The sequence below is a fragment of the Drosophila ananassae genome, chromosome 3L (assembly GCF_017639315.1).
Source record: "Drosophila ananassae strain 14024-0371.13 chromosome 3L, ASM1763931v2, whole genome shotgun sequence".
NCBI classification, from domain to species: domain Eukaryota; kingdom Metazoa; phylum Arthropoda; class Insecta; order Diptera; family Drosophilidae; genus Drosophila; species Drosophila ananassae.
Genome location: NC_057929.1, coordinates 12095092 through 12107685, shown reverse-complemented (window position 1 = coordinate 12107685; position 12594 = coordinate 12095092). Strand labels below are relative to the sequence as shown.

General features: G+C 53.4%; 1 protein-coding gene across 1 annotated transcript in view; it reads right to left on the bottom strand.

Annotated features, from left to right (window-relative positions):
- Window positions 1-101: 101 nt before the first annotated feature.
- The window catches only part of LOC6496181 (protein slit), a 36488-nt gene continuing 23995 nt past the window's right edge, over window positions 102-12594 (bottom strand). The window contains 16 exon segments of the mRNA XM_001960348.4: window positions 102-3809; window positions 3873-4015; window positions 4170-4329; window positions 4394-5921; window positions 5983-6126; window positions 6510-6581; window positions 6639-7007; window positions 8238-8309; window positions 8415-8633; window positions 8714-8867; window positions 8961-9118; window positions 9868-10083; window positions 10663-10806; window positions 10876-11017; window positions 11871-12106; window positions 12362-12505. Of these exon segments, the coding sequence (XP_001960384.2) occupies window positions 1797-3809; window positions 3873-4015; window positions 4170-4329; window positions 4394-5921; window positions 5983-6126; window positions 6510-6581; window positions 6639-7007; window positions 8238-8309; window positions 8415-8633; window positions 8714-8867; window positions 8961-9118; window positions 9868-10083; window positions 10663-10806; window positions 10876-11017; window positions 11871-12106; window positions 12362-12505 (5914 nt within the window). The 3' untranslated portion in view covers window positions 102-1796.

Genomic DNA, 12594 nt, shown 5'->3' with positions numbered 1-12594 from the left:
TATTAGATATCATCGTTATCAATAGTAGATAAATTGCACCTGCCCCAAACTCCCAGTCCACTCAATGGCAGCTTGCGGGCTGCAATAATGCTACAGAAAAATTAACTCTTGATTTGGCTATTTCAGCTGTTTTACTTGTTTAAATATACATAAAAGACAACTAAAGTGACCAAAAGGGGCTATTACACACATATCGTATAGGTATACATATATAATATATATGGGTATAAATAGAGAAAAATAGTCAAAAAACATTTAACATATATAAATATAGGGTCATACATACAGCGTAGATATAGTTATAGTTACATTCATATAGATTATTAACGTTAATTATTGCTATTATTATTTATTAGGTTCTTTAAATGCAATTCGATTTGTTGTGTTTGTGTTTCGTTACATTTCAGGTCTAACTTAGGTTGGTATTGGTTAGATTTACATGCGACTACCCAGCTTAGATGTTTTATCCGAATTAGTTTAGTTTATATTTAGTTTAGATTAAATTTAATTAATTACCGCAATTTTTGCACACATTAGTTTCGTTTAGTTTCGGGGGAACAATTCAAGAACAACACTGGCAAAGATGTTAGCCTACTTATCCGTTCGATATCCCGTCATCCTATCAAAATACTCTGTTCATCTGTTGAGCGACTTACAATTAGGTTCGTTATTCACTTATTATCGTTACTCGTTCTGCTTAGACCGTTGCGTTTGGGGGCGTTTAGAACGACCGTTACGCAAGTTTCGAGTGCGAGTTACTGTTATAATTTCAACGTTACTTTCTTTTACTTTCTTTTACTTTTTAATGTTAGCTTCAGTTTTATCATCTTTTTATCGGTCGACAACTGCTTGATCTCTATCTACAAAAGGAATCGGTTTCGGTTCTACACTCACGTCTCCCAGCTCCTCTACGACAACAGGGGGAATGCTTTCGGCCGGGACACATTCAAGGCGGGTCGGGTCGGGACGGGACGGTGCGCTGCGGGGCGTGGCATGGCATGACTTGCTTAAAGCTTGTTACACTGACGAAGGAAGGTCGGCGCTGGGTCGCACTGGGCAGGTGCGCCAAGGATTCAACGCAAGGAGTTCGTCACACGGAGAGATTGGGGAACAGAAGGATAGTTATCCGCTAACTCGGCAGGGGCTACAGTTGCGTCTCACAAAGGCTAATCGCGTCGTGATTATGATTCGTATTATGATTCGGTTCAGTTATTATGCACATCGCCTGGGTAGCTTGCGTTAGTAAATACTGGTTATGTTCTCTTGTATGGAGTAGCTCCTTCCGCACACTCCGGTGCGTTCGTAACCTATGAGGACCGCCGTCCAAAGGGATACACGAATATATAGAATACGTTCTGGGGCCTAGCAGCACCCCGAATAAGATAAGATACATATAGCTTATAAAAAGTAAAAGGGGCGACAGCAAATCGATGCCTTTGTGCAGTACATGGGTTATGCATAAAGCTCAGGGGCGCCGAAACCGGGGGCACTTCATATAGAGGGGGGAGGGCCGTGCCCCCACTTCCCCACCTTTTCAGGGCTAGGAGTACGGACTGCCCCGAGGAGAATAGCTTCGTTCCGGCGCCCCTGAATAAGCCGATAGTTATGTAGTTAAATATGGCTGTATATATGAATACATAGCGTATGGTAGTGTATATATGCGTTTGCTAGTAGCAGTAGTAGAAGGGCAGCAGTCTCGCCTGGACGATAGCCGCGACGATGAGGCGGGTGAAGGGAGGGGAATGGGGGACATAGCGGGAACTCGGATGGGAGGGGCGTGCCACCCCCATGTTGTACTACCAGTGCATCATGCGTAACTGATCGAGTATTCGCTGCTTGAAGAAGGTGCCCAGCATGCCGAAGACAGTGGACACAGCGGCCACGCCCATCATGACCTGCATGATGCAGTGGATGCCGGACAGCTCCTCCTCCGTCTGCTGGCGGTGGCGATGGCGCGCCCGGTGGTGGCGCCGCCCACTGCTCTCCTGCAGCCGCTGGAGCCGCTCCAGGTCCTCGTCGAACTGCGGCACAATCGCCAGGTTGATGACCTCTGTCTTCGACAGCATCTGCTCATTGGCAATGGTGTGCGCCTCTGTGGCGCCACCGCCCTTGCTGGTGGCCTCATTGTGGTCCTTCTCCCGCTCCCGTTCGCGCACCCGGGATCGCTCGTCCAGCATCGTGTTGTCCCGACTGAAGTCGAAGTCCCGGTTGCCCGGCATCAACGGCTGCTGCAGTGTCCGCCCGGAGGTGGAGAACTCGGCCAAGTTGACCTTAGCCAGGAACTGTGGGCTGCGCGAGGTGACCGTCTCCGGCATCAGCCCCGGCACCAATGGAGGCTGCTGGGTTGGCAGCTGGTCGCGGACTCGCGTCTCCTGGAACTGGTTCTTCTTGATGCCCAGCACCTCGGACAAGGGCCGGTTGATCATCGGCAGTAGTGAGTCCGAAGTGGGCCGAATGATGAAGCTTCCTCCCGGCTGAACATTGGCTGGCGGCTCCACAATCTCCGGTTGCAGAGTTTTGGGCGTACTTGTCGCAGGGAATGATTTTTCAGCTGCGCCCTGGCCTCCGCCAGCTGGGTTGTCCTCGACATCCTCGCTGTCCGTGTACACGGAATCCTCCGAAGAGGACGTGTCCTCGGAGGCACTGGCCTTTGCCTGGTGCCCGGAGAATTTGTGGGTGGTGAGGTTGCGAATGGGCTCGTACTTGGAGCTCTCCGAGTCTCCGCGATAGAGCAGCGCCACCTTGCCATCGGGCGTTAGAACGGGCGTAATCTTGGGGTGAGGCGACGGAAAGCGATGACTGCTCTCGGGGTCCGGCGACAGGGCATCGAAGTCGGTGAGCGCCGGCTTCTTTTGCTGCTGCTTGTCCTGCTCCTTCTCGGCAGCCTGATCCTTATCCGTTTGTTGGTACACAATGCTCACCTTGCCCAACGGCGTGGATATGATCTTGATGGCGTCGTTGCCGTTCTTCCTGTGGTAAGCACCGCTCTTCCGCTGGGAGCTCAAGAAGCCGTGCCCCTGGCTGTTTCCGCCCGTGTCGGGGAACTCGTCATCGACGCTGTCATCGCCATCTTCGCCATCCTCGTCATCGTTGGCAAAGTGACCGCTGCTCTCGCGCAGATCGATGGCAGTGCTCGGTACGGCGATCGCCACAGCCTGCTCCTCGGTGAGCAGCTTCTTGCGAATGTTCTCCAGCTGGCTTTGGCGGAAGCTGTTGCCACTACTCGGCCGGAATCTCGATCGAAAACCACCACTGCCCTCTTCGTTCAGGAAGAGCTCCTCGTCCGGCTTCGGCCTCACTGTCCTCGGACGCTCCATGGCAATACGTTCGTCGTCCTCATCGTAGCCCATGTCCTCCTCCTCGTCCGGCACACTCACCAATCCCTTCGGATCCGGAAGTTGTTCCGGCTCCTCGTCCTCGCCACTCTCCTCGTCCGGATAGTCCAGACCATCGTCCTCCTCGAGCTCATCGTCGATGGTATCGTCGTAGAGATCGGCCTGCATGCCATCGATACCATCCGTGGGATAGTCCCCCTCAACGTCGTCCTCCTCCTTTTTCTCCTCAGCTGTCTTCCCCCCCGCCACTGCCTGCCTATCCGTAATTCTATCACTTACACTACTATTACTACTACTACTGTAATAAGTTACATTTAAACCTGTCCTTAAACTAACATCTAAGCTGCTATTGCTCCAGCTGAGCAATTGGGTAGTCGCATCTTTCAGTCAGTAGCATTTCTTGGTGCATCCGCACTTGCGCACGATGTCCAAGTTCTTGATGTACTTGCGGTTGTTGCTGCACACCATGCGCACCTAGTTCGTAAGATATGGGAGTTACTCTTTGCTGCTTTTCCACTTCATCCGTGCCACACTCACCTTGCGCCGCCGCACAATCTTCGCCGCGCAGCACTGGTTGCCACATCCTCCCACGCACTTGGCGTACTTGAGCGGTTGCCGGGATCGGCAGTCGTTCTCCGTGTAGTACTCGCGCACCTGCTCCTTGCGACAGGTGGAGGCCGCTGATTGAAAAGACAACGATATTGGATTAGTCAGGGAGGCTTAGATGGGAAGGTGATATAATATGGGTGATAGGATAGTGATGGGCTAGACTATGAGGGACGCAAGCAATGTGGGTGAGACGAGGTGATTAGCTTAAGCATGAGATGTATGTACCGGTGACTGTTGGGGGCTCAGTGCTGCCCTCACCTTGATCGCAGTAGCGTCCCCTCTGGCCGTGCTTGCACTTGCACTGGTAGCCGTCCCGGGCATTGGCGTTCGGGACGCAGCGGCTGCCCCGGCGGCACTTGTTCTCCAGGCAGGGATCCGATGGTTGCTGCAAAACGAATCACAAACACGTTAGATACGCAGATCATAATTAACTGTAGGGGAAAACCCACCTCCTTGATGTGCGGAGTCTCGTCCATAAAGTCCTGCTCATCGTCCTCCTCCTCCTGCTGCTCCTGCCCGTCGAGCAGGGCACAGCCCGGGGTGATCTTCTGCTGGCGCTGAGCGTTGCCGAAGTCCACCAGCTTGTGGTTGATCCACACCTCCCGCATGCAGCCCTTGAAGCTGGTCAGGTTTCGGATCTGCCAGTTCTTGTAGGCCTGCTGGGCGGGCTCCACGGGAAGGCCGCCCAGGAACATGGGCGTCGTTAGTTTCAGGTAATCGTTGGATCCCTCGTTGATGATTGACCTGGCCAGGCCGCGGTCCACTCGCAGAGTGAAGTTCTTCTTGACGGCCAGCAGTTCGACGGCGTGGTACTTCCCATCCGCCACCATCTCGAAGCTGTACATCGTGGAGACCGGGTAGTTGCCGACGTCGTAACTGACGCGGATGCGGCCATTGAACAGCTCCACAGCCAAGTGAGCGTCCTGTCCGTCATACAGGAGTATGCCGTTCTGCTCCGCGCTACTGAACACAATGGTCACATTGGCCTCCGGACGCGTCCTCAGCGGCTCCAGCTCCACGAACGAGTTGTTGTGCACGAAGCTGATGCTAGTCAGATACTCGCACCACTTGCCCGTGTAGCCCGGGTGGCACCTGCAGAGGTAGTCGGAGCCTTGGGCGTTGGGCTGGAAGCACACCCCGTGCTTGCATTCGTGGTTCTGGCACGGGGACGTTTGCGGATACATCATCGAGATCATGTTGTGCCCTTCGCAGTACTTGCCCGTGTAGTCGTCCGGGCAGCGGCACACATAGTCGTTGATCCCGTCCACGCAGGTGCCCCCGTTCTGGCACATGTGGTTCTGGCAATCGTCCACGTTGTCCGTGCAGTTGGTGCCGTGGAATCCGGCCTGGCAGTCGCAGCTGTAGTGCGTGAAGTGGTCCAGACACTTGGCTCCGTTCTGGCAGGGATTGAACTCCGCGGAACAGAACTGTATCTTGGTGTCGCAAAACTCTCCAGTGAAGCCGGGTTGGCACTCGCAGTGATAGGACTCCACTCCATCTACGCAGGTGGCGTTGTTCTGACACTTGATCTCCCCCAGACAGTCGTCTATGTTCGTCTCACACCTGGCCCCCGTATAGCCCGGAGCGCACTGGCAGCTGAAGCGGCCCTCCTCCAGCACCGTGCAGACGGCGTTGTTCCGGCAGGGGTTCCCGTAGCAGGCGTCTATCATGAACTCGCAGTGCTTGCCGTGGTAGCCCGGCTGACAGAGGCACTGGTACTCCCTCTGCGGAAGGGCCACGCACTGGGCCTGATTCCTGCAGGGCTGCTCGTAGCACGCGTTGCACTTGGCGAGGATGTCGTTCCTGACGCGGCCGCGGCACACAAAGCTGGAAGAAGGCGTCGACAGGATCAGCTTGTCCTTCATCTGCTCCGGCTCGGCGCACCGGGCAATGCCGGGCTCCACGTAGTCCAGTTTGATCCAGTCGGAGAACCATTTGAGACCGCAGTCGCAGTACAACGGGTTGCTCCCCAGGGCTCTGTCCGGAAGAGATGAAAAGTTTAAATGGACTCATCAGGCTGCAAAAGTGTCCAACTCACATGTGGGTCAACGACTTGAGGTCCTCGAAGGAACCCTCCGGCAGCATCGAGATCCGGTTGCCGTGGAGCGAGAGCACGCGCAGGTTGTGCATTCCCGACAGCGCCTGCCGCTGCAGACACTGCAGCTTGTTGTACGAGATGATGCTGGAAGGCGACAGAGAGGAAGGGAGAGGGTAAAAAATGCAACAAGGACATGCGGAAATTAGTGGGGAGCTGAACGGAATGGCAGAGCGTTTCCCATTCGCATCAGACATATCGGACAAGTTTTGATTGCTCGGGCACGGGGGGCTGAACAATGGGCGCGGCTTGCCGACCCGGCTACTGGCGGACGGTGCTTAGGCACGAGTCACGACATCAACTGCCCCAACTTGCTCCCCCCCGACCCGGTCGGAAGGCAATGCAATTGGAACGAAACGGTGTCAAGCCCTCTCGAGCCGGGCCTTCGATTGGTGCTGTGTTTCGCAATTTCGCCACGTTTTGCTGCGGCAATTAAAAAGTCATTAGACCTGGGTGCTTGGGCAACTTACAGGGTGGACAGCTTGGTGAGGTTGGCGAAGGTGTAGTTGGAGAGAATGGTGATCTGGTTGTTGCTGAGATCGCTGTGGGAAAAGGGAGGCATTAGTAGCTTCTCTGGCAGTGCTATCCATCCGACTTACAGTCGAGTGAGCGCCCTCAGGTGCCGTATCCTGTCGTAGTGGATCTGCTCGATCTCGTTGGACTCCAAGTAGAGCTCCGAGGTCTCTGCCGGAATGCCCCTGGGTATCTCCTTCAGCTGGCTGCGCGAACAACGCACCACGGTCCCGGTGCAGGTGCAGGACGGGGGGCAGTAGCCGTCACCCAGGCAGCCCTCGCTGTTCTCGCTGCTGCACTTGAACTCCGAGTTGGGCAGCTCCTTGATTTGCACGTCACGTACCTTCGACGGCGCCGCGCAACGTGCTGCTCCCCCGTTGAGCGATTTTTTCCGCAGCCAGTCGGCGAACCAGGCCAAATGACAATTGCAATTGAATGGATTCGAGGCGAGGTTCCTGCGAATGGAAAAAGAGGTGACATCAGGGAGCGAAAAACAGAATTTAACAGAGGACTCCTATATCGTAATATGGCCCCCTAGAGGCTCTAATCTCTCTGCCAGTTAGGCCAAAAATACGGAATAGTAACTACTTCTTCTTGGTCGTGTGAGCCATGATTTCAATTGTGCGGCCAAGACAGGGAGGTGGGTCGTGTGTGGAGCTTGCGAAACAATGGAGCACAAATTACATTGGCAATTCCGAAGTGGCAGCCAGTCCAAACTAATTTAATAAGCCAGTCTTCGTCGAAAGGTACCAGGGTGTATGCTGTGTGCTTGAAATCGAGAAGTGAGTACTGAGAAGTCTTTCTGCACCCATAGAGCTTAGTTTATATTGTCCAGCCATAAGTTATAAATAAATTTCTTGTCCTCCTAGTGAGTTGCTTAAAGTGATATGGAACTGATTGGTATACCCTCACTTCTTAATTCCAGGGTAAGTTGGAAACAGTTCTCTTAGTGTGGGTGGGAGGAAGCCGCAGGCAGTCTGCCTGCCTTTTGAGCAACACCTCTTAGGTGGGCTCCTGGAAGTGTCAAAATGGGGGTGGGCACCCAGCCCATGTGGTTGCCAGCACTTAGTGCATTGATGCTATTTATTAGCTACTTAAATGAATTTTACAATAATTTGCGAGCAGCCCTGCCACATCACACAGCAGCACCTCCCTTCTTCGGCAAATGAGTTGGCTTTCTCCATGGAACGCAAGTTTAATTAATTAAATCATCGAACGGAGGCTGCTTTGCTCCCTTTTCAGCCTTTGTGTGCTCGGGGGATGGTTTGCCAGCACGGGGGTGGAGGTAGCCGGAAAGCGAGAGGAGCTAGTGAGTGGTATCTGTACGTAGACGCACACACACAGTGCCTCCAGCCGAAGTTCAATTGAATTATACACAATAGTGTGCTGGGCTCTTGATGGAAACAAAATGATTTGAAAGACCGGCGGAGGGCAGCCACACAAGGTAGAACATCAGAACAGAGCGGAGCAGAATTCGACCCGAAAACAATCAGAACCATTAACCTCATTTTACGAGCGACTCCGCCAGATTCCTCTCCGCCAGCCAATTAAGGCCCAAGCCAAATCATTTATCCAGCGAAGTGCATCCCGGGCACTTGCCCCTCTTTTAATTGCCATGGTACACATACCGTCTGACGAGTATACAAGTCTGGGGAATGTGGGAAGTCTGGTAGTCTGGTACTTACAGGGACGTCAGGGAGTTAAGATGCTCAAAAGAACCAGGCATAACGCAGGAGATCTGATTGTCGTAAAGATTGCTGCAAATGGAAATGATTGGGCAATTAGTGGAGAAATTAAAACGATTATCATAAGTCTCTTATTGCAGGAAGATCTTGCGCAGCTTAGCATATAGTTATACGTACAGAGTCTTCAGCTGGTGCAGACCCAGGAACATCTTGTTGGATATCTGCTTGATCTTGTTCTCCCCGAGCTGCAGCTCCTGGATGTGGGAGGCTCCTTCGAAGGCGTTCGGCTCTATGCCGGTCAGCTGGTTCCGCTTCAGCTCCAGCTTCACCAAGTGCGGCAGCCGTCCGAAGAGGCCGTCGGAGCTGATGCGGCCCAGTTCGTTGTCGTTGAGCAGGCTGCGAAAATCAAATAAAATATCGAGTTAGAGGCCCGGAGCCATGGAGGCAGGCGACACAGAAACCAAAGCGGAACTTACAGCTCAGTCGTGTGCAGGGGAATGTCCCGGGGAATCTCCTTCAGACCCCGACCACTGCAATCCACGGTGGTGCCTTCGCAGTGGCACATTGCCGGACAATCCGAGTCCATGCGGCACTCGCCGGACAGCTTCATTCTCAATTCATCCCAGGAGCCTGTTCGGAGAGGGGACACGAGGAAGCGATTCGCTTGGTTAAGTCGAGGAAGAGGACGGCAGCAAGGATCGGCCGGGGACTGGCAGGACTTACATTTAAATTTCTCCTCGCGCAGCGATTCAATCCGACGACGATGCATCCGCTTCGGTGACTCGCAGCGGGCTCCACTCGTCTCTATGGGATTTTTGTGCAAATAGTCGGCCAGCCAGCGCAGATTGCAGTCGCAGATGAAAGGATTCTTGGCCAGATGTCTGTGTGTCCGTTGGTGTGTGGGAAATGGAAAGAAAGCAGGAATGAAAAGAAAGTAGCATTGAGCATTCGACTGAATGGCCGGAGTAGGTGGATTGGGGAAGGGTGGAGGCTCGGAGGAGGCTTGAGACGTCTTAAAAGTGCACTAGCCTTGGGTCCACGACACTGCCGTAGTGTTTTCCGGCGTGGTGTTTGTTGTTACTTTGAAACTATTTAAAAGAAATTCCTAAATATGTTGGGCAAGTGTCCTTAGTTCGTTGGAATCTTGTGATTCTTTCCCATTCTTATGTGTCATAGACCTAATTCTTATCTCTACATTATCCTCATACTCATTATAATCCCAACGAAGCTATAAGATTCGCATCTCCAAATTACAAAAATTGAAAAATTCCTGGCACTGGCTCAGCCGTTGCGGAGCCTTCCTAGCTGCCTCTTTGTAGCAGAAGAGTGGCCACACCCCCTCATCGATGGAGGAGAATTCTTTTATTCGAGCTAAAACCGAAAGCTTTTAGGGGGGCTCGAGGAGAGAGGCCTCTCCACGAAAAGGCGGAGGCGAGCTCCTTGTTTGTTGCCGAACAAATGTCAACGCCAAGTCGGAGGAACAGTCAAAGCAACTACTAAATGCACTTCAGAGGTTTAACACCAAAGTGCCTGCCCCATTCAGAAAGGGTTTCCGACATGGGCCTGCCCTCGAGTACTCACTCGAATGTGGGCGTGGAGATGGGTGGGCGGGGAGACCCCATGTACTTACACCGTTTTGATGCTCTTCATAGCGTCGAATGTGCCATTAGCCAGGGACTGGATGTTGTTGTCGTAGAGGGAGAGCAGGCTGAGGCTGTGCAGGTCGCGGAAGGCATCCTTGCGTATGCACGAGATTTCGTTGGCGTTCAGAAGCAGCAGCTGCAGCGATCCCAGTCCTTTGAACACGCCCGAGGGTAAGTCCTTTATTTTGTTGCCGTACAGCACGCTGATGGGACGATGGGATGGTGGGTGGAGCCCGACATGGAAAGAACACAAACAGAGAATACAGAGAATGTAAACAAATATAGAAAGAGTTAACTCAGAGCTAGAAGAGAGTCTATAAAAACTAAATCAAATAAAATCAGTTTCTTGCCAGAGACAAGGATAGTAGCTCTTCCCTATCCAGCCCTACTACATGGTAGTTGTAAAATTTAATAATAAATTCATGGAATCTGAAAGGACTAAATGAAAGCCCCTTACTCTACCCGTATTAATTAGGCTCGTGTCATGCTCAGAGCCCACTCGCACACCACTCACAAGTGGCCACCTGAGAAGGCTGCCCGGAGGCGGGGAGGCGATGCGCACACGTAAGCCGATGCCTGCGGTGGGTGCCTCCGGGCCGATTAGCCCGCTTCTGGCGTGTTGGTAGGCATCTTGCTGGCTTCCATGCGCCCCTGCCCCGCCGCCAACTCGGCTCAGGTGGCTCAGACTTAACCGAGTGCAGGGCAGCTCAAGTGAGTGCACATTTGGCCGGGCCACTTGTTGCTCTCAAAGCAGAGTGGAGTACAGGGAATTGTCTACTTACAGAGTGGTTAACTGCTTCAGGCCGCTCAGGGCGTCGTGGGCAATCCGGGAGATGTTGTTGTTGGACAGGTCGATGCGGCGCAGGCGACGGAAGCTGGAGAACGACTTGGGCGGCAGCTCCGTGATGAAGTTCTGCTCGAGGCGACTGCAAGAATCAGATGCGTTAGATCAACACTCTAGAGGAGGACCCTCCAGCCTCGAAGGCGCTACTCACAGCTCGGTGGTGTCGTCAGGCAGGGTTACCGGGACACTGGTCAGGCTCTTCTCGCGACAGTCGACGATTCCATCGGCGCAGCGACATGGGTGCGGACAGCTGTTCTCCACCCCACATTCCATCGGAGCGTGCTCGGTCAGGCCTGAAACAAAGTGAGGGATAGATTGGTAAGAAAGCTTGAACATTTCAGTTGCTCCTCCTCTTTGTGATTTAGATCTTTCTGTCCCACAACCAGTAGCAACTATCAAGGCAAGTGATTGGTAGGAGAAAGCGGGCGGAGATGGCAGGCATGGAGAGCCAAGCCAGGAGGATCTGCTACCATAACCAGACAGCTGATCAGAGGGGCTTGCCCCGTAGATCCACATTAATCGAAAGTCCAAAAAGGGTCCCCCAAATAAGTAATTTAATAAACCAATACCCCGTCTCTACGGCTCGTTTCTCGAGGCATACATATCCATGGCTCGAGTGGAAACCCGTTCCGTGGTTGCATCGATTTTAAGGCGCATTTTCCGCTTCATTGAGCTTTTCGCGCCAAGCCAGCGACTTGGCTGTTGCTCTTCGGCCACTTCCCACTTCCCATTCAATTGGCCCGCAGCTCAGGGGCTGAGCTCTCGGAGGAGGCTCTCGGAGATCAGCGGCATTAAACGTTTTGGCAAACACACGACCTCGCCGCAAACAGGGAGTGGAGCGGGCCACCGAGCGATGGATGAAACGATGGATGAAGCCACCAAACCACTCACTAAGTGGTTCTCGCTTCGGACGGGGGGCGTCTGTGGGGGCTGTGGGACTTGGCCAATATGAATTCTTATGATTTATACCCACGGTGCATGGTTTCTCCCGCATGGCATAAGAAACTAATTTATTTAGGCCACGAGTGGCGGGCAGAGGGAGGCGGGGGGTGGAGGCAAATGCACACTTTTAATAACGCGTTGGGAGTGGGAGTGGGAGCTGGCACATCATGTTGCATGTGCCCGCCGAGCGCTGGCATTACTTACCCGAACATTTGAACTCCTGGTCGTGCAGGTCCGCCACGTTTTGGCCCTTCAGCTGGGAGGGCGACTGGCAGCGGGTGTAGGGGGCGAGGCGGGTGGCGCTGCGCAGGAAGCGGGACAGCCAGGACAGATGGCAGTCGCAGGCGAACGGGTTGTCGGAGAGCCGCAGCGCCCGCAGCCGCCCCAGACTGCCGAAGATGTTGTGGGGCAGCGCCGTCAGGTTGTTGTTGTTCAGCGTTCTGAAATGGTAGGAGTGATTATGTTTCCATTTGGTTCCGCAGAGCACAGTTTCCGAAAGAGACCTCCCTTCCAATTAACTGACATATGGCCACCATTTATTATCTAATTTAGGCACCCATATATGGGCACGAGTGCCCACTGATTGATTTTTAAATCATTGACTAATTCCAGTTTGATTGATTAGCCAAGTCGGTAAATCACTGATTAATTGCGCCTCCCGATTCGGCCGCTTAGGCGGCCAGCGGAATACTTACAGTATCTCCAGCTCCACCAGGCCCTTGAAGGCGTGCTCGTCGAGGCAGGTGATCTGGTTGTTGTCCAGCTGGAGGCTCCTGAGGGACTGGGCGCCCTTGAAGACGCGCCGGCCCACCGTGACGATGGCATTGTTGGAGATGTCCCTGCGGAGCCGAGGCGGAAACAGTTCAGAATTAGTACAGGGTCGAGAGGAGCTGCGGAAGTGTAGACTACTGTCGACTACTCTGGATAT